Here is a 19,771-nt window from a genome sequence, read left to right on the forward strand (position 1 = left end):
TTAATCATTTTTTCTCTTTTCAATTTGAATGTCACAAACTCAAGTAGCCGCGCGCTTAGGTAACCCGAACACCACATGTAAAAATCAATACTCACTGTTGATAAACTCTTCGTTTAATTTCCAACCCTTCCTAGTCTTATCGAATGTTGCAATAACCTTTAGAAGAGCTCTTATCTTAATGACGTCCTCTTTTGTTGACAAGTTGACTTTTATATTGTTGATTACATCGCTGGAAGTAGCGAAATAATCAGGACACTTGTGCAAGTAGTTCTCGATCTGTCTTAGTATCACTTGTTTCTCTTCAACCTCTTCTGAAGTGCTTTCTTGAGACGGAATGTTTTCTGCCTGTTTCTGAGCATTACGAATGTTGGCCAAAATGGCAGAAGACCCAGGGACATCTTTATCTCTTTTCTTCCTTATCTTACCGGCTTGGCCAAACTTTCCTGTCCACGTTGGAGTGCCCACGTCAAATTTCTTTCTAGCCCTTCTTGATTTGCGAAGGGCGTTCACTGCAGCATCAGCTAGCTTAGAAGCTTCTCTCGTTATAATATCTGAAGAACCATTTGAATGAGAGCTCATCATTGACTCGTGTGTGGCAGCACCTGCCAAACCACTTTCCCCCAGTAAACCTTCAATCAATCTATCATCGTCCTTTTTCGAATTCTCTTGAGACTCTTTGCCCGTATAAAAGCTTTCGAGCTTGGATACACCTATCAGATTGACCACTTTTTCGAAATCGTCACTTTCGTCGGATTTGGAATTTTTGAGACCTTCTGTTCGTTGTTGCACTTCCGACTCTAGTTCTTCGGTTGCATGTCCATTCTCACCACCTAGGGTAAAGAGATCATGCAATTCATTCATTTTGAAGAACCGCTTCTGCTTTGGATCACTCAAAATTTTGTTGGTCAAGAACTGTTTGAAAATTTGGCGATGATATATTTTCTCTTCAATGGAGCCTGTTACCATTAATCTATAAATTGAAACTTCTCTCTTTTGGCCAATTCTCCATGCTCTTTCTCTAGCTTGCATGTCAGTAGATGGGTTCCAATCTGGATCAAAAATGATAATTCTGTTGGCACCGGTCAAGTTAACACCAATACCACCGACTCTCGTCGTTAACAAAAACACGTTATAATCTCCCCTGTTAAATTCATCCACCAATGATTGTCTAATAGATATGGTCGTCGTACCATCCATTCTTAGAAATTTTAACCCTGTAAGTTCCTGGTCTTTAAATGCGATGAATTCTTGCAAAATGTCCAGCATTTGTCTCGATTGTGTGAATAGAAGGGCCTTATGGCCTTCTTTTCTCCACAATAAAAGCAGTTGTTTGACAACCTGCATTTTTCCAGATCTCTTAGGATCACCATAGGACGCTTCTTTGCTCCTTTCGTCTCTATCCAATAAATCAGGATGGTTACAAATTTTCCGCAAAATATCAATACCATATAGAACCCTTCTTTTTCCTCCCTTTATATCTTCTAATTCTCTCGAATGTAAAAATTCCAAATATTTTCTTCTCTGAACTTGAGTTAATTTACAGAACAAAACCATCTCTTTCTTTTCAGGCAAATCCTTTGCCACATCTGCTTTTACTCTACGAAGAAGATATGGTGATATCAAATCTCTTAAAGCAACTGCACACTTGTACCCTGTTTGGACCTGGATATTCGTAGCATTTGCATAACCGCCCATATTAATGGGCTGAACAAATTGTTGTTGAAAGATAGGTAGTGTACCTAATTTACCAGGAAATATGAAATCGAAAAGAGACCAAAGCTCAGTTAAATTATTTTGGATTGGGGTTCCAGATAAAATCAATCTATTTGGAGTCTTCAGCTTCTTACAAGTTAGTGAAATATCAGAATCTGGGTTTCTTATTTTGTGGCCTTCATCCAATATACCATAAGCCCAATTAATTTTTAACAGTTTATCTGCATGTATCCTTAACCCCACATACGTGGTAATTAGTACGTGACCATCCTTGGCCACTTTATCTATCAGCGTTTGTAGCAGATTGTCAGATTCGACCTGAGCTTTCGTCTTACTCGAATTTTCTAAATCCCCATAGGAGAACTGGTTAGGATCTCCCGACATGATCATGTCCTCTAATTCATCTTCGCTCATCTTCTTTTTACTAGCCATACCAGCACCAATTGAGTGTAATATGACAGTACGGAAAGGTGGCCACCAGTGATGAAATTCGGTACACCATTGTTTCATAACTGTTGCTGGACAAACGATCAAAACGGGGCCATCCAATTGATTAGAATGATGTAACGCAGCCAAGAATGCAATAACCTGAATAGTTTTACCTAACCCCATTTCATCACCAATGATGCCACCACATTTTTGTTGGTATAATTCGTAAAGCCATTGTACGCAAGTCCGTTGGTAGTTGAAAAGTAAAGAATAGATTTCACCAGGTATTCTAAATTCATCATCAAGTTTAGCATCAGGAAATTCTTGATGTTTTTTTCTCCATTCAGGCCAATCTGGATTGTTATCTGTCTTGCGTCCCTGCGCTCGACGGTTACACCATTGACGAAGACGCTTTTGATAGAAATATTCATCACCATCATCCTTGACAGCACCTGGCTGAAGAACAATATCATTTTCCTCTTTTACATCTTCTCCTTGACTTACATCTAGATCATTCTCTTCGTCATCCATATCTTCATCCTTGTAGTCATCATCATCGTCATTGCTTGGAGGGGATTTCTTTGCAACATCATTCTCTTCTTGTTCCTGATTTTCCTCTTCTCCCTCCTCAGAATCGTTGGCCACTTCGAACCCTCTTTTAGACCCAAAGGCAGTTACTTGACCAGTTCTCACCAGGTAGTCTCTTTCTGATTCACCAGGTTTCTTACCCTCATCCTGAGAACTATCCCTGGTAGCATCACTTTTTTGAGACTTTTTCAAATCTCTTAAACGTTTTCGTATATCCTTAATATCTGATAATATTGGCGGCAACTCATTATTCTTTATTTCATCAATCTGTTCCTGAAGTTTTTGTCTAGCTGAGATTCTAGAGGCATTGTTCCATCTCCTTGTTAATAGACCAATTTTATCATTACATTTTTCTACTGCATTTTGAGCCCTTTCCAGTCTTCCTTGCTCTTGCTCTAGGAGTTGTTGATTAATAAGACTGGTAGCATCATTTTGAATTCTCTGTTCTAAAGTACTTTGAGATAAAACGTTAACTAAACCCAAATCTTGAAGCTGCTTTTCACTACCATCCATTTTTTACTCTTCGGCGATACTGATCACCAGTTGCTGGGTACAAGTTCACTTCTTTACAGTTATCTTTTCTCCTAAGGATAAGGTTTTGAACTAAACTTATGTTCCACTTTTATTCAATGAGTTCGGACTCTTACCGAGGTGCGATGAGATGAGCTCTCTCAACTACAAAACGTTAAAATGTTCAATGGCCAATTACGCAGCAATTAATGGGGACACCACGGATCAATTTTCGATCTTACAGAGTCTGAGAATATCCCTTTAAACAGTCTACCTATATTCCCATTATAAACTCAAGAAAAATCAGATGATATGTAGAGCGTAAATCATTGGCAGACTTTTCTGAACGTAAACTACTGTATATGATAAAGGAGAATCATAATCAAACACTATGGTATCTTGACTTATCGAAGGAGAGCTATCATCCTAAAGAACATTAGTGGAAAAAAAACAATCGGGGCATACTGGGAATTGAACCCAGGGCCTCTCGCACCCAAAGCGAGAATCATACCACTAGACCACACGCCCGAACTGTTGAAATTGTGTCATTTTGAGTTGGTAAAGTCCAGCAAATATCATTCTAGGAAAAATTTATCATGAGCTTACATAACATGTGACCAAAAATACTACCTAAGTCATACCCTTAAGAGGTCTAAGCCTAAGTCTCAGTTAGACTTGGGATATGGTTCAAAGAAAGACAAGAGTCCTCTAGAGACCACAGAATCAGGATTTATTAATCATGTCACGAAGCCCGTATTCTTTTTCTATGTAATTAAACATTGGTTCACTACAATGTGAAAAAAGGAAAAAAATTAATCGGGGCATACTGGGAATTGAACCCAGGGCCTCTCGCACCCAAAGCGAGAATCATACCACTAGACCACACGCCCTAATTGTGTTGTGAAAGCGAAGGAAGTGAGGAACTATACCTACTAATGTCAAGATACTGAAATTTAGACCCTATAGAAACCTATTTACACGAATTTCTTTCATTTCACTAATCCTTCTTGTTGTTATCCAGAAGTTCAAGCTTCTTCAGCTCTTCACGAGGATCAAAATCACCAGAACATAGTTTATCGTACTGTTGATCATATCTTCCAGTAGATAGAGGTCCATTACCTCTAATTCTTTTAGTCATATCAACCATACCTCTTTTGCAGTCGAGGAATGCTTTCATCTGAGATATACATAGTAGGGGTAGCTCTTTCTTTAATTCAGGATCCTCAAAGCACTCTTGTGGAGTATGCCTTTCAATCATCACACATGGTGATCTCTGCAAACAGACTGCAACAGCCTTGTGTTGATCCTTACAACTGGCTCCCATCTTGAACCTTTATGATTTTAGTGCTTTTCACTCTTTAATAGGAACAGCAAAGAGAACTATGAGGTTGTTCATTAATCTCATGTGGAAAGTTTCAAGTACTCTTATACGTCGCCCTTATACCCCATAAATGGCAGGTGGAAGTTACAATAAATTTAGCGCTTGATAGTTCATCTTGATTGTGAAGCCCAATTCACATCAACTAGTCCAATCCAGATATTCTACTTCTTATGGCTTTTCGCTCTCTCTTGTTACCGGCCCTTTGTATGGCTTTTCTATGCAATACGGTCTATTCTTCATTCAGGATGATCAGAAATACGGATTCAAAGGGAACAAGTCACTTACGATTCATCAAAAAGAACTACGGCGAACAGTGCGTATACACTGTTTAAATGTCGCTGACCTATCTTCCAGGAAGACCCAACGACACACAACAATCTACATGCCAATCGTCCTGGCAAGGGCGAATAGTTTTCGCTTACTGTTCAGGTAATAACTTAATTATCCTGTCAAATGGCTTTCAACGATTGCAGACGATTTATCTAGAATCTGATAGTGTTGCCGTGGATATCAATCCACGTAATGGATTCATTGCAATTGGTTATGGTAACAAAGTTGGTATTTATAAACCAAAGCATCAAGTTATGAAGGCTCCCAGTTGGGTATTCTGTTGTGAGATAGTACATGACGATTCGAAGGTAAACAGCTTGAGTTGGGGGAATTTTAATGATTTAACGGTGGGTTCCAACTATCTTTCATTTTGGAAGATAAATGACGAATTTGGAGTTTACAAACCAGTGCTACAATGGAATAAGAAACAACCTAAACCGGTCTATCTGTGTATAACGTCACAGTGTTCACAGATGATTGCAAGTTTTGGAAAATATGATACCTCTGTGAAATTGTGGAAGCGTATATCAATTAGTGGTGACCAGGTACTTTTTAATTTGACTTTGTTACCACATCCTGCACCAATATGTACGATGAGATGGAGAAAATCAGGTCGTTGTGAACCTTCAGAAAACCCAAATGGATTACAAGCAATCTATACTCTATGTGCTGATCAAAAGTTACGTGTATGGTTATGTTATGAGCTTGATTCTCTGCATAACGTTCAACATTGGGCTACTTTACAATTAGAAGATGCACAAAGGTACTGTTTTACTATAGATAATTGGCTTCTCAAAGATCAACGTGATTTAGTACTTATTGCTGATCGAGAGGGCAATTTGGTCATCTATTCTCTATCGCATCTGTCAAGTGATCCGCCAAGACCCATAGCTAAGGAAAAACTATCGACAAAGTCCTTTTCATATTCTTCATTCGTGACAAAACCAGATTTTTTATATTTTGCAGAGCTTCAACCTTGTGATGACAATACGGACGATCTTTCCTTGATCATTCACGATTTAAGAGGTGTCATCAGACAATCACGCATAACTGTGAGTCAGTTACTTGAAAGGAACCATTCTCAAATTGGTACTCTGGAACATAAATTTACTGGTCATAATAAATCTGTTCAAAAATTGATAAGAAGTAGTGATGGTGAAGCTATGTTAACCATATCCAGATTTCTAGAATGTTGTGTATGGTGCCCGCAGCGTTTATCTGACGAGAGCTCATTAAAATTAAGAGGTGTCATTATCACAGAGGCCCCAGTAAAACATGCTATAATACACGAGAAGGGAAAACTTGTCATTTGTCTCCTAGAAAACTCGAAACTACAAGCATGGGAGTGTGCAGGCATTGAGGGGAAATGTGATTTGAAAAGATCTCATCTAAAATTCGAACAACAATTGGAAGCCTCCACGGCAGAACATGGAGAACCGCTATTGATGTTAAATACACCCGAAAGTGTGCACAATCATGATCGTCATTTCGTTGCATTAATTTACAAGGACGGTGCCATTAGAGCATTCGAAATTTCGTCGGACCAGGGGATCCAAGAGATTTATTCCGAGTCTTTAGAAATACCAGACAACCAAATACATCATATCGCCACAATCGACCCAGTGCATCAAAACTTTTTTAGTGATAGGCCACTCATATCATTGATGAGCAAGAATGCCACTGCGATTACCTACAAGGCGGTTGTTGATTGTGAGAAGAAGCTCATTCATTGGCATAAAAGTTGCGAATTTAAAACAGGAATGAAAGACGTGGTAGCCCTTCGAGGTTCATCCACAGGGAAACTGTGTACAGTGCATTGTAAGGGTAAAAAAATGTCTCTATGGGATTTGAATAAGCGCGTTTTAGAATACGAAGAGTCCTTTGATGATGAAATCAAAGATGTAGATTGGACAAGCACGGAATATGGTCAAAGCATTGTTTCTATAGGGTTTTCTGGTTACGCTCTTTTGTACACCCAATTGAGATACGACTATACTAACCATAATCCTAGTTATTTACCAATAGAAAAAATTGACATAACTTCCCACACAGCACATCAAATTGGTGATTCAATATGGTTAAAAGATGGTATGTTTGTAGTGGCCTCAGGAAACCAGTTTTACATTAAGGATAAATTCCTAGATCTAAACGATCCATTTACTCGTCGTTCCATCGGTTCCAGAAAAATTCTATCAAATGACATTCTTCACTTAAGCAGTGTTTTGAATGGTCCTCTACCTGTCTATCATCCTCAATTTTTGATCCAAGCAGTCTATGCAAATAAACTTCAATTGGTCAAAGAACTTTTATTAAGATTGTTTCTTGAGCTGAGAAAATTGACATTTGAAAATGAGAACTATTCTAAACTAACATCAGATCTAAAAACAAACTACAACAAGTTTCTGACAGCCCAAGACAACCAGTTCGAAAGGGATCAATTCCCTGACCCTTACCCCGAATTCAATAGGACGGTAGCGTTAGCACTATGCGAGCAATTGACTAAAATAACTTTACCGTATTTGACCAGACATCAACAGATTACTCTGAGTACAGTAGTGGAAGCTGTAGAAGAAATTTTGAGGAACGAATCTGTCGTGGATTACAATGGAATACGATTCCTTTTAGGCGTCAAATTGTATGCATCGCATAAAAATGTTCAAAAAACTATCTTGATGAGAGATGTAAACTGGGCTTTACATTCAGATAACAAAGAATTACTTTTATCGATCTTAGATAGCCATATCACTTCATGGGCGGCAGCCTGTGAATACAGGATCTCATTTTGGGCGAAAGAGGATGATCTAATTACAAAATTCGAGCAAATTGCAAAATTTGAGTTTTCAAAAGACGATAAGAGAGATCCTTCAAGATGTGGTATTTTTTACCTTGCGTTAAAGAAGAAGAAAATTCTATTCAGTCTCTGGAAAATAAGCATTGGTCATCCTGAGCAACAGAAGATGATAAAGTTCCTAAGCAATGATTTCAGTGAAGCAAGATGGAGGAAAGCAGCTTTAAAAAACGCATTTGTGCTTCTCAGTAAGCATAGATACATGGATGCCGCATGCTTCTTCCTCTTGGCGGAGTGCCTGAAAGATTGCGTCAACGTATTATTCAAACAAGTCAAGGATCTAGACCTAGCTATTGGTGTCTGTAGAGTATTTGAAGGTGATAATGGTCCGGTTTTAGGTGAATTTCTCACTCAGCAAATTCTCCCTAATGCAATCCTACAGAACGACAGATGGATCAGCAGTTTTGTGTATTGGAAATTAAGGAGACATGATAAGGCCATTCGAACATTAGTCATGGATCCATTTGATCTAGAAAAGGATACAGGGTTAGTTGATATGGACGGCGGAGTCAGTAAATCATTCCTAGCGGAAGATCCTGCATTATTGATGCTTTACTCCCATTTAAGAAAGAGAAATATTAAATACTTTCTAGGATCATTGAAAGTGGAAGGTGAATTGGAGTACAGTTTAATTGGTAGAGTTGCTGATATTCTAAGGAGAATGGGATGTGACTACTTGGCACTGTCGTTGGTGAGAAATTGGGAATTTATTGGTGTACATGAGAAGTTAATATCTTCTAAGAACGAACAGAAGTCTTCGGAACTTTTCTCTAATGTCACCAATTCTCATCCAACGAACAAAATGAAACCCGGTATGTTCGAAAAGTTCGAAAATGATTCTCCTGATGTGACTTCCAGGCGCAAGACCAAAAACTTGTTAGATGATTTCTTTACCGACTTGCCCAGTGAATCATCTGCGTCACCAGCTCCAACACAGGAAACCCATGATGATTTACCAGCTTCAGCTGATGAAACTAAACCATCTACAACAGCTTCTCGCAGTTTGTTAGATGATTTTGGGTCTCAAGAACCATCAGTTCCCAGAGACACTTCTGCGACATCCTCTACTACGATCGAACCTGTTAAGAGGACCCCACCATCGCAACCTCGCAATCTATTAGATGATTTCATGTAGTTATATGAACCCAAAAAATGTGCATATAAAAAAAAAAAACGAAAACAAAAACAAAAACTCTATTTATGACTTAAATTATTCCTCAGTGGATTCAGTGAAAAATTTGGACATAGTCTGTTTAGCTTTTTCCTTCTTCTTTTCCAACTCCTTTTCTACACCTTCAATCTTTTCCACCACAACTTTATCTTGATCGTTTTTCTCCTGGCATGACTTGTAATCTTTGAGGGCCTCTTCCCACTTCCTCTTGGCGGAATAACTGTTACCTCTTCTGTAGAGTGCTTTGGCTTGATCTGCATCAGGGATGTTTTCCATCTCTAATAAATAAGTCGCATATTTGATAGATTCGTCATAATTTTGTAGGTAGTACAACACTAATGACAAATTCAAATAGAGTTTACTTTTCAAATTGATGAAGTTGATTCTGTTAGCCTTATCCACACTTTCTTCCGGAATAAATTCATTGACATATCGCAAAGATTTTATATATTTGTAGTATGCATTCTGGAAATCCTTCTTCTTGTATAACAAAGTACCTGATTCCTTAATGGTGTTTGCTACTTTGAAGGCAAGTGTAAAATTATCTTCATCAAAATTTTCATTATCATCTGGATATTCTTCATAGATATCACCCCCAATGGTATCATTACTGGCATTATGCAGAGGTAAAGGATCACCTTCAGACCACTTACCAGAACTAACAATTCTTATACATGATTCAGGGAATCCATCAGAATCCACCGAACAGCGTTCAATGGTACGAACTACAGATTTACCATGAACCACACGGCCAAATAACGTATGCTTACCGTTCAAATGAGGTGCAGGACTTGTAGTAATGAAAAATTGTGAACTATTGGTGTTCGGTTCACCTTTATTAGCCATTGCAAGCAGAAATGGTTTATCAAAGTTTTTTAAATTCTCATCTTCAAAATCTCCAAAGCATAACGATTCTGCATCTCTTTTAATTAGGTCTTCTGTGGATGCATATATGGAGCATCCACCTTTACCAGTATTATCATTCTTTTCATATTTATCTGAACAATGGAAAACATCACCGGCTTGAATTGCAAAATTCTTGACCACACGATGGAAATAGTTATTCCTAAACTTCAATGGGGTATCTTCGAGATATGAATCTGCTGCAGTACATAATATCACAAAATTATCCACAGTCTTGGGTGCCTCTTTCTCATAAAGCTCGAAGACAATGCGTCCAATGGGACTATCGCCAATACTGATATCGAAAAATGTCTTAGGATTCAGTGACATATCCTTCAGCAACTAATTGATATACTTTAGGTCCTCGAGAATAGCGAATATTGTCACTATAATCAATGCTCATCACTAATTTCGATATTTTTTCAAATTTCAGATTACCCGCACAAAAGTCTAAAGCGGGCTCCTTCAAGGAAAAACAAATACTAATAGTAAATGAACAAGAAGTGTTATTCAGTAGAGTCCTGTTACGAACCCATTGAAGGGAAACAGGATCAGGTCGGTTTTTGGATTTCTGGGAGCCTCTTATTCCAATTCTCTGTTTCCCATTTGTTAAAGATGAATTCGGATTATGTGGTGGCTGTTGATCCGGTCACCATTGTGATCAAGGAATGCATTAACCTTTCCACTGCAATGAGGAAATACTCCAAGTTTAGATCCCAGTCGGGAGTAGCTGCACTGCTGAGCAGCAGCGAAATATTCACTAATCAAGATGATTCACTAGCGGTTACGTTTAACAATCTTTCTTCCAATAAACATAACGATCCATTACTTTCAGGGTTTGTACAATTGAGATTGATGCTTAATAATTTACAGAATTTGGAAGAGATTGATTCTTTGACACTGTTGCAGCCTTTTCTCCTAACCATCAGTACGAGCTCCATCTCAGGGTATATCACTTCTTTGGCACTTGATTCCCTACAAAAATTTTTAACGATGAATATCATCAATGAGACTTCAAAGAACCATGTAGCGGCTATTAGAGAAGCTGTTAATGCGTTAACACATTGTAGGTTTGAGAGATCTGAACAATTGTCAGATGATGCCGTCTTGTTGAAAGTGGTAATACTTTTACAAGGAGTGACCCATTCAAGATACGGTGAACTAATATCAGATTCCATCATGTATGACGTTTTACAGACCGTACTATCATTAGCATGTAATAAAAAGAGAAGTGAAGTATTGAGAAGAGCTGCAGAGACCACAATGGTTTCCATTACTGCTAGTTTGTTCTATAAGTTGAAAAATATCGAACCGACAGATTTGACTCAAAAATATATCAATGATGAAGGCTATGCGAATAGCATTTTACAAGAAGACTTAATTGGTACACCCGATGGTTCACAAGAAGAGGATTATACACGAGATGAGCCAACGACCCTTTCTGGTGGCGAAGAGGTGGCTACGAACACGAGCCAGTTATTGGAACAATCTCAAGAAGAGAAAGATGAGAAGGATAGTACCCATGTGATGGAATCTCAGAGATCTGAATCTAAGGATTCGAAATCATCTGAAGTTCTGGAAGATAACCACGGAATACCTGTGATAAGACACTATCTGAATTTATTGTTGTCATTGATTGTACCAGAGAATCAAGCTAAGCATACCAATTCAGTCAGAATATTTGGATTGCAATTAATAAATACTGCTATCGAAGTGTCAGGTAATACATTCCCTCAACACCCAAGATTGTTTAGTTTAGTGTCTGATCCCATTTTCAAACACGTCCTATTCATCATTCAAAATGGTAGTAAATTATCACTAGTTCAGGCCGCTTTACAACTTTTTACCACTCTGGTAATTATCTTGGGAGATCATTTAAAGGTCCAAATCGAATTGACCTTAAACAGAATCTTTGATATTCTTCTGAATAATGCTAATGAAATAACAAGTGAGGGTAGACCTAGACCAGCTGCTGTTAAGGAATTACTGATAGAGCAAATTTCTTTACTATGGACTAGATCTCCATCATTTTTCACTAGTACTTTTATCGAATTCGATTGTAATTTGGATAGGGCTGACGTTTCAATAAATTTCTTATCAGCATTAACCAAATTAGCATTACCAGAATCAGCATTGACTAGTACTGAAAGCGTACCTCCAATTTGTTTGGAAGGTTTAATCTCTTTAATTGATGATATCTATAGCCGCCTACAGAGGGTGGATAGAGAAAAATTTTTACAAGACAAGGGTAATGTTAGTCGTTTAAAGCAGAAGGAACGCAAGACTGAGTTCATAAAATGTGCCAAGATTTTCAACGAAAAGCCAAAGAAGGGTGTACCATTATTGATTGAGAAAAAATTCATAACATCGGATTCTGAAGAGGATATCGCACAATTTCTCTTTGAGAATAATGGTCGCTTGAATAAAAGAACAATTGGCCTATTTCTGTGCGATCCATCACATACTTCACTTTTGAAACAATTCATAGATTTATTCGATTTCAAAGACTTGAGAGTGGATGAAGCAATCAGAATTCTCTTAACCAAGTTTCGTTTACCAGGTGAATCTCAACAGATCGAAAGAATTATCGAAGCATTCTCCGCAAGGTATGTCGATTCTCAGAAATATGATCCAAGTAAGGCAAACAATAACAATGACGACGAGGATCTCAGTACAATTCAACCGGACGCAGATTCCGTTTTTATCTTAAGTTATTCAGTGATCATGCTGAACACCGATTTGCACAACCCTCAAGTGAAAGAGCACATGTCATTTGACGATTATTGTAGTAATTTGAAAGGTTGCTATAATCAACAAAATTTTCCACATTGGTATTTGGATAGGATCTATTGTTCCATCAGAGATAAAGAAATTGTCATGCCCGAAGAACATCACGGTAATGACAGGTGGTTTGAGGATGCATGGAATAATTTAATTTCTTCCACCATGGTAATGACAGAGATTCAAGAACAATGCGAAAGAGACTACGACAATCTGGGTCTTCAAGAAATATCGCAATTCGATGGTGCCATTTTCCAACATGTGGGTCGTTCTATAGTAGATACCTTCTTCAAGATTTTTGAAGTAGCGTCTGACGATCACATTTCCAGTAGAATGCTCAGTAGTGTCGACAAATGTGCATTCATTGCTTCGTTTTTGGAGATTGACAACTTGTTTAACGAAATTCTCTACAAGATTGCGGTGATGACGACGTTGTCCGATGGAACAAACAGGGATCCTAACGAAAATGATGAAATTCCTCTGGTGGAGATCACAGTGGAGGACTCGAATTCTAAGATTTTGGTGAGCTCAGATGCTTGCAGATTAGGGAGATCTTTCAAAGCTCAATTATGTGTGGTGATTTTCTTCAGAGTGTTTCGTACCAATAATTTTTTTACTAAGTTAACTCCTGAATTGTGGAATAAAATTGTAAAAATACTATTACTTCTTTTTGAAGACTTGATGATAAGCCCTGATATTTTCCCTGATTTGCAACAACGTTTAAAACTCGGAAATCTTCCTAGACCAGCACCCGAAGTGTCTCTCAAAAAAGCAAAGGAAAGTAGAGGCATTTTATCAGCTTTTGCTTCATATTTGAAAGGTGATGAGGAACCTACAGAAGACGAGATCGACGCTTCTGCCAAAGCTATTGATTGCGTCAGATCCAGTAATATCCCTTCTTCCATCTTTGGTAATGAGAAAAATATTACTGAGGAACTGATTAGAATGTTACTCAATTCTATAAAATTAAAAAAGACACCAGAAAATTCAAGATTCTTTGAACCGGAAATGTTATTCATCGTCGAGTTATGTGTGGCCTTATTCCTATTCTGCAAAGATAAAAAGACACTTGGCAGCCATATTCTTCACAAAATCAGCGAAATATCCAAGGTTTCAGGTCTATCCAAGAGATGCATACGTCGTTTGATGGCTTATAATCTACTTCTAATATCCGTCGTCGATGAACAACAAGATATGCTTCACAAATTGATAAACGACGAACTTCTTAAGAAGAACGAAGTCTTTACTCAAAAGTATTTCGCCAGTGAACATGGATGTGAAGTTTTGAGGCGTCTACTTGCGTTAACAGACATAGATAATTATCGTAATACCATTCTACAAGATGAAGGTTTTTGGAAGCTGTTAAGGCTCTTAGCGTCCATGAAAGAGCATACGGCAACGATTTACAATTATTTGGAACGTTCTCTCTACGCCACGAATAACATTTTAGCCAATGAAAACTTTATGTGGATCTTAGGTTTACTAGATGAGATTTCTTCGCTGGGTGCTGTGGGTAGCCAATGGGAACGTGAGTATCAGCGTCTATTGAAAACAGGACACAAGGTGGATGACAAGAACCCACACCAGCCCTTAATAGATCTTTCTTTGAAGTCAATCAAGTTGACTAGTCAAATCGTGGAAAAAAAATTGGCATCAATTCACCTCTCTAAAAATGAAACTATTGCATTGATACAAGCATTGGCGCATCAGTGTTTGAACCCTTGTTCACAAATAAGATCGTTCTCACTAGAATGTTTGGAAAATGTTCTAATCAAGCTCGATCTGCCGTCAGCAGAAATCAGCAACCTGGAGGAGCTCATAGAAGGCGGGCTTCTGCCTTTGTTGGATACAATGAATTCCAAAGAGGGATCAACTGTACCAGTTTCTGAGATATTGGCGGTAATTTCTAAAATCTACCTATATCGTTTGAAACAGGGAATTACTACTGATGAGACCTTCTTAAAAATTTTAAACATATACAACAGGTATGTGGAGGTTCCAGAAGTCGAGAAACAGTTGCAACATTTGATTACCGACAAAAAGGCTATAGAAAAGCCTACCTCTTCGGCTGCCCATGAAGATGAATCGTCCAATAATGATTCTCATCAGGCTCCTGCAGAAGTACCACAATCTGCTGTACCTGAAAGTGAATCTTCAAAGGATGATCCTCAACAAGCTCCTGCAGAAACACCTTCATCAGCAACACCCCCTGCCACTGCTTTGGTTGCAGAAACTTCCCAAATTTCCAACGGTGAATCTGCCAAGGAGCAAATCACTGAGCAAGTCAACTAAATTTCATTATGATGGTTTAATATAAATATTTTTACATACAATTAGAAGCATTTCCCGAAGATGATATTCATCTTCACGTTAAGGGAGTTTGAATTAAAGTTTCCTCTACAGAGGAACGCATGTAATCCAATAGAAGTAAACCTGCAGTAGTACCCGGAATAATGGCCAGAGTATTTCTCATAAATCCCTTGTAAAGCCATTTAAGTAAGGAGTTCGTATTCTTGTGAATGAAAAGAATATGTTCAAAAGTATCCATGTAGGAATTGTAATAAATGTGTAATCTTCTGCTATTTGGACTTCTCACTCTAATTTTCATGGAAGGAGGTGTAGTGGTCACTGGAGCTGCTTCTGCATTTTTGAACAGTGTACGGTTATAGATATCGAAAGCTTCTAATCTTGACAGATGAACTTTTTGGATCTTACTAAAGGGAAACTGGACCACTTGCAAAAGAAAAGCTGCAGTGACACCACCTCCAAAGGTAAAAGTTCTTTGAAACCACTTTTCCTCCTGCGGTGACATAGATTTCATGGGTGCTTTCTCAAATTCATGAGGTTGAGGTGATCTACGGAGTAGAATATCCGTCAATTTTGTATTTCTAATAGTGTATTTTAATTGATCATAATGCTTTATCGTATTAATCAAGGATTGACATAACTGACCCTTTATCAGTTCAAATGTGGTGAAATAAACTGCAAACCCTAACGATTCTTTAAAAAGCGTAATACCATACCCACCAAAGCATCCAATGAGCCCTATCTCCTTCAGTTTGTCTCTACCATAAAGCCACAAATTATCATATTTTTGAGCACTCGATAGTAACTCGCTTGTACTAGATCTGGTATAGATGGCGTCTATTGGTGATGATACCAATGCTTGGGCTGCACCGGCTAGGAGGCCTGATCTCCAAATATCCCATGGCTTGTTCAATTGAGATTTTTCAGCCCGTAATTTGGCGAAGTGGGTCAGTGTAGACAGGTAAGTAGTATAAAGAATGACACCAGCAGCTGAATTGACCACTAGCGGTGGTAAAATTCTATCAGGTATAACTTTCCAACCGTATTTGTTCAAAGCCTTGGTTAAGATTCCCAAACTCGAATTCTCCAAATAATACATATATTTAGGGTTTAGAATCCTAAACCTTTTAAGCTTCTGCTGCTTTTCAACCTCATGTAGTGGCTTCCTCTCTTCACCCGTTAATACAACACGCAAATAGTGCAAATAGTCAAATCTAGCCGGACGAAACAGTTTCAATGGTGTTCTCAAATAAAAGCTGGTCAATTGGTATACAACTGATCTACCACCGGCTGTCAGAGCACCAATAACGGAAGTCCGATGTGCTGTTGACGGAGTCGCATTTGACTCACCTCCATCAATAGAATCGTATCCAGTAGTCATATCTGGTACATGGATAATGGGAACTCTAAAAACAGATTTACAGTAGATTCAAATCCCAAATTCCATGGCGCCAAAGAAGATTCAAGATTTTAAGATTTGATTGTACCTTCGATGCACAGAAGAGTTGATTAAACTTTTTCCAATTAGACGCATCGAAGGTGAAAAATTATCGACGATGAGATTAGTTCAACACTCTTTCGTGTGATAAGGTTCTCAGAAAACAGTCGTCTCCCACCAGTATGAGCCATCTCACTTATCAAGAAAGGGCTGCTAGACATCCTAGTCCAGTTGCAACTAGGTTGCTGAATTTGATGCATGAGAAGCAGACCAATCTCTGTGCATCTCTTGATGTCAACACAACTGCTGAATTGTTACACCTACTAGATGTTCTAGGTCCCCACATCTGTCTAGTGAAGACTCATGTGGATATTCTTTCAGATTTCTCGATAGAAGGTACAGTTAAGCCTTTGAAAGAGTTAGCTGCCAAGCACAATTTCCTAATCTTTGAAGATAGAAAATTCGCTGATATTGGTAATACTGTTAAATTGCAGTACAAATCAGGAGTTTACCAAATTGCACAATGGGCTGACATTACCAATGCCCATGGTGTTACCGGTCCTGGTATTGTGCAAGGTCTTAAACAAGCGGCACAAGAGACTACACAGGAACCTCGTGGTCTTCTAATGCTTGCAGAATTGTCCTCTAAAGGATCGTTAGCACATGGTGAATATACTACGGGTACAGTGGATATCGCCAAGAGTGATAAAGAATTTGTGATTGGATTTATCGCTCAAAGAGATATGGGGGGTAGAGATGAAGGTTACGATTGGCTCATAATGACGCCTGGTGTTGGCCTTGACGACAAAGGTGATTCATTGGGTCAACAGTACCGTACTGTCGATGACGTAGTATCCACCGGATCCGATATAATCATCGTTGGTAGAGGTTTATTCGCCAAGGGTCGTGATCCAAGTGTTGAAGGTGAACGTTACAGAAAAGCAGGATGGCAAGCGTATTTAAAGAGATGCAATAAATAAGGAAAGTGAACCGTATAGCCTGTAATTCATACATTTTGTTAGTTCTTCTAATTTCATCTTATCTCATCGCTTACCCGCACACTGAAATTTTTCAACACATTTATAAAGGTCAAGTTGACCAACTTTTGACCTACACAAAGGGTCTTTATGACCAGGAATAATAACAATATACAACGACAACGATGGATTCCTTAAACCCTAGAGAACAACAAGAATTTACTAGGCTCATTGAGCAAAAACAAATGAAAGACTTTATGCGTCTTTACTCCAATTTGGTGGAAAGATGCTTTAGTGACTGTGTTAACGATTTTACCTCCAACAAATTGACTAGTAGGGAACAGACTTGTATCACTAGATGCTCTGAAAAATTCTTAAAACACAGTGAACGTGTTGGGTTACGTTTCCAAGAACAGAATGCTGCAATGGGTCAAGGTCTTGGTCGCTAAGTTTTCAATCTTTTTTTTAGCAATTCTCTTCTGTACATATAAATAAATGCAAATTTTGATTGTGTCTTCATTATTAACACTATATACAAAGCTATCCATTGAGTTAACTATTGTTTAATTCTGAAGGTCTGCGATGGTTGCTAAAACTGCTTAAACTGGGCCTTGAATGTGGTCTTGCCTCTTCTATTGATGCTGCGCCCGGCTCTTCATCCTCTTCATCAATGGGATCAATCTTATAGGATTGGAAAAGGGCGATTAAACTGATCAACCCTAATGACCACCATGAAAGCCAAGCAACATCAAATTCTTGAGACCATGACATAATATACCCCCAAGCTAGTGGCCCCACAAATCGAGCTAATGCAGATATACTAATTGTTGCACCGTTTATTACAGCTCTGCAACTTAACGGACTACAGTTGTGGATCAGAAGCATAATTTGTGGGGAAGTTAACGCACCACATAGAGTCTTTGTACCTGTTATCAAATATAAGTAGACAATGGTACACCAACGTGGGATGTGGTCCTGTTGTAAAAAGATCACATATGGTACCATCAAATACATTATTGGGTACAGTTTAACCAAAGTTCTGAAAATCGTTAAGCAGTCAAAACTACGATCGACAACAGGGAAAATGAATATGACCACAAAGCATCCAAATATACCGGTTGATGATAAAAGGGCACCTGTTTGATCTGGAGAATACCCAATCCCACCTGAAATTTTCCATGGGAACTTGGACAATAGATTACCCTTGTCATCTTGAGCCAAATCGTATGCTAGGAAAACTGGTAAGAATTCGTTATAAACAATCAAGTGCAACGACATGATAAAATTAACCGATATTGGATAGAAAACTGATGTGTGGAAAACATGATGGTAAATACTATCCTCTTTACAACCATCAAAAGCTAACTCTAAATCTGCATCTGGAATATCTGTTGGTTCGTGTAACGAATATTCTCTAATGAGCCCCACACTTTGTCTACGGGTTAAAATAGGGCCGAATGATCTAATACTTTCCTCTGAGTCGGAAGAATCACCACTTGATGGAATCAAAGGTGCAGTGTCATGATCCACAGCTTCTGTAGTCGTGTCTTGATCTGAATGGATAACCGATGAATCATCACCAATAATAGGATTATCATCATTATGAGTATCTAATTGTAGATGATTCCATGGTCTGGATACCGGTTGTATACCAAATATATGCAGTTTAATAAAATCTCCCAATTCCACCCCATAATCTCTTCTGTATTTTAAATCAGGGTGTGTCTCTTCTAGAAAAAGAATGGCATTAAAAAGCCCTACCATGAGGAAAATGGATACCACGATGTTAGGCAAAAGATATGGATATCTATGAACTAATCCTCTAAGCCAATGGGGAAAGAAGTTTGGAATATTCTCACCATGAGACTGTTTAAAGACCAAGAACCCACCGACCATTGGTCCCACTACGGATCCAAATTGAAATAAAAGTGGCATTGTACTAAAAGCTAAAGCTTGATGTTTCCTTTCAGTAGCAATTTCACCAATCATTGTTCGCAGTACACCAACATTACCATTCAAAAGACCCATCATACATCTAGCTAGAAGTGCCATATAAAAGTTCTTGGAAAATCCAAGAACCATTAACGATGTACAGGTACCAATCAACCCCAAACTTAGTGCACATTTACGCCCATAGATATCCGAAAAATGGCCCCAATGGTAAGCTGAGACCACTTGGCATAGAGCAAAACACGATGATAAGTAACCAGAATATTTTGAAACTTCAGCATCGTTGGGGGCAATATGGAAGTCTCTAACCATGAAATACACATACGGGAATAACGATGTAAACGCTATAGGTTCACTAAATCTCACCAGAGACACAACTAGCAGTTGGGTCCAGGGGAACCCGTCCATCTGCTCCCTGAAGGTAAGCTTAGGAGCCATATCGAAT

The 19,771-nt window shown here is 38.4% G+C and overlaps 9 protein-coding genes and 2 non-coding genes across 11 annotated transcripts; 4 read left to right on the top strand and 7 right to left on the bottom strand.

Annotated features, from left to right (window-relative positions):
- Positions 1-84: 84 nt before the first annotated feature.
- Positions 85-3,243, bottom strand: RAD26 (DNA-dependent ATPase RAD26; the record flags this gene model as incomplete). Its single annotated transcript, XM_002499035.1, has 1 exon — positions 85-3,243. One exon carries the CDS (start codon positions 3,241-3,243, stop codon positions 85-87), a length of 3,159 nt encoding a protein of 1,052 aa, XP_002499080.1.
- Positions 3,244-3,696: 453 nt separating this feature from the next.
- ZYRO0E03212r lies at positions 3,697-3,768 on the bottom strand. The gene has a single exon. It is a non-coding gene; the product is annotated as a tRNA-Pro (tRNA).
- Positions 3,769-4,058: 290 nt separating this feature from the next.
- ZYRO0E03234r lies at positions 4,059-4,130 on the bottom strand. The gene has a single exon. It is a non-coding gene; the product is annotated as a tRNA-Pro (tRNA).
- Positions 4,131-4,237: 107 nt separating this feature from the next.
- Positions 4,238-4,564, bottom strand: PET191 (Pet191p; the record flags this gene model as incomplete). The annotated part of the gene is made up of 1 exon (XM_002499036.1): positions 4,238-4,564. The coding sequence occupies one exon, from the start codon at positions 4,562-4,564 to the stop codon at positions 4,238-4,240; it is 327 nt and encodes a 108-aa protein (XP_002499081.1).
- Positions 4,565-4,953: 389 nt separating this feature from the next.
- RAV1 (Rav1p) lies at positions 4,954-8,934 on the top strand (the record flags this gene model as incomplete). The annotated part of the gene is made up of 1 exon (XM_002499037.1): positions 4,954-8,934. The coding sequence occupies one exon, from the start codon at positions 4,954-4,956 to the stop codon at positions 8,932-8,934; it is 3,981 nt and encodes a 1,326-aa protein (XP_002499082.1).
- A 75-nt stretch (positions 8,935-9,009) lies between these two features.
- On the bottom strand, positions 9,010-10,203 carry CPR7 (peptidylprolyl isomerase CPR7; the record flags this gene model as incomplete). Its single annotated transcript, XM_002499038.1, has 1 exon — positions 9,010-10,203. The coding sequence occupies one exon, from the start codon at positions 10,201-10,203 to the stop codon at positions 9,010-9,012; it is 1,194 nt and encodes a 397-aa protein (XP_002499083.1).
- A 162-nt stretch (positions 10,204-10,365) lies between these two features.
- Positions 10,366-14,946, top strand: GEA2 (Arf family guanine nucleotide exchange factor GEA2; the record flags this gene model as incomplete). The annotated part of the gene is made up of 1 exon (XM_002499039.1): positions 10,366-14,946. The coding sequence occupies one exon, from the start codon at positions 10,366-10,368 to the stop codon at positions 14,944-14,946; it is 4,581 nt and encodes a 1,526-aa protein (XP_002499084.1).
- Positions 14,947-15,019: 73 nt separating this feature from the next.
- On the bottom strand, positions 15,020-16,342 carry ZYRO0E03344g (uncharacterized protein; the record flags this gene model as incomplete). Its single annotated transcript, XM_002499040.1, has 1 exon — positions 15,020-16,342. One exon carries the CDS (start codon positions 16,340-16,342, stop codon positions 15,020-15,022), a length of 1,323 nt encoding a protein of 440 aa, XP_002499085.1.
- A 239-nt stretch (positions 16,343-16,581) lies between these two features.
- On the top strand, positions 16,582-17,379 carry URA3 (orotidine-5'-phosphate decarboxylase; the record flags this gene model as incomplete). Its single annotated transcript, XM_002499041.1, has 1 exon — positions 16,582-17,379. One exon carries the CDS (start codon positions 16,582-16,584, stop codon positions 17,377-17,379), a length of 798 nt encoding a protein of 265 aa, XP_002499086.1.
- A 182-nt stretch (positions 17,380-17,561) lies between these two features.
- Positions 17,562-17,825, top strand: TIM9 (protein transporter TIM9; the record flags this gene model as incomplete). The annotated part of the gene is made up of 1 exon (XM_002499042.1): positions 17,562-17,825. The coding sequence occupies one exon, from the start codon at positions 17,562-17,564 to the stop codon at positions 17,823-17,825; it is 264 nt and encodes an 87-aa protein (XP_002499087.1).
- A 103-nt stretch (positions 17,826-17,928) lies between these two features.
- ZYRO0E03410g (uncharacterized protein) lies at positions 17,929-19,764 on the bottom strand (the record flags this gene model as incomplete). Its single annotated transcript, XM_002499043.1, has 1 exon — positions 17,929-19,764. One exon carries the CDS (start codon positions 19,762-19,764, stop codon positions 17,929-17,931), a length of 1,836 nt encoding a protein of 611 aa, XP_002499088.1.
- Between the last annotated feature and the right edge of the window lie 7 nt (positions 19,765-19,771).

The sequence above is a fragment of the Zygosaccharomyces rouxii genome (genome assembly GCF_000026365.1).
Source record: "Zygosaccharomyces rouxii strain CBS732 chromosome E complete sequence".
Lineage (NCBI taxonomy): Eukaryota > Fungi > Ascomycota > Saccharomycetes > Saccharomycetales > Saccharomycetaceae > Zygosaccharomyces > Zygosaccharomyces rouxii.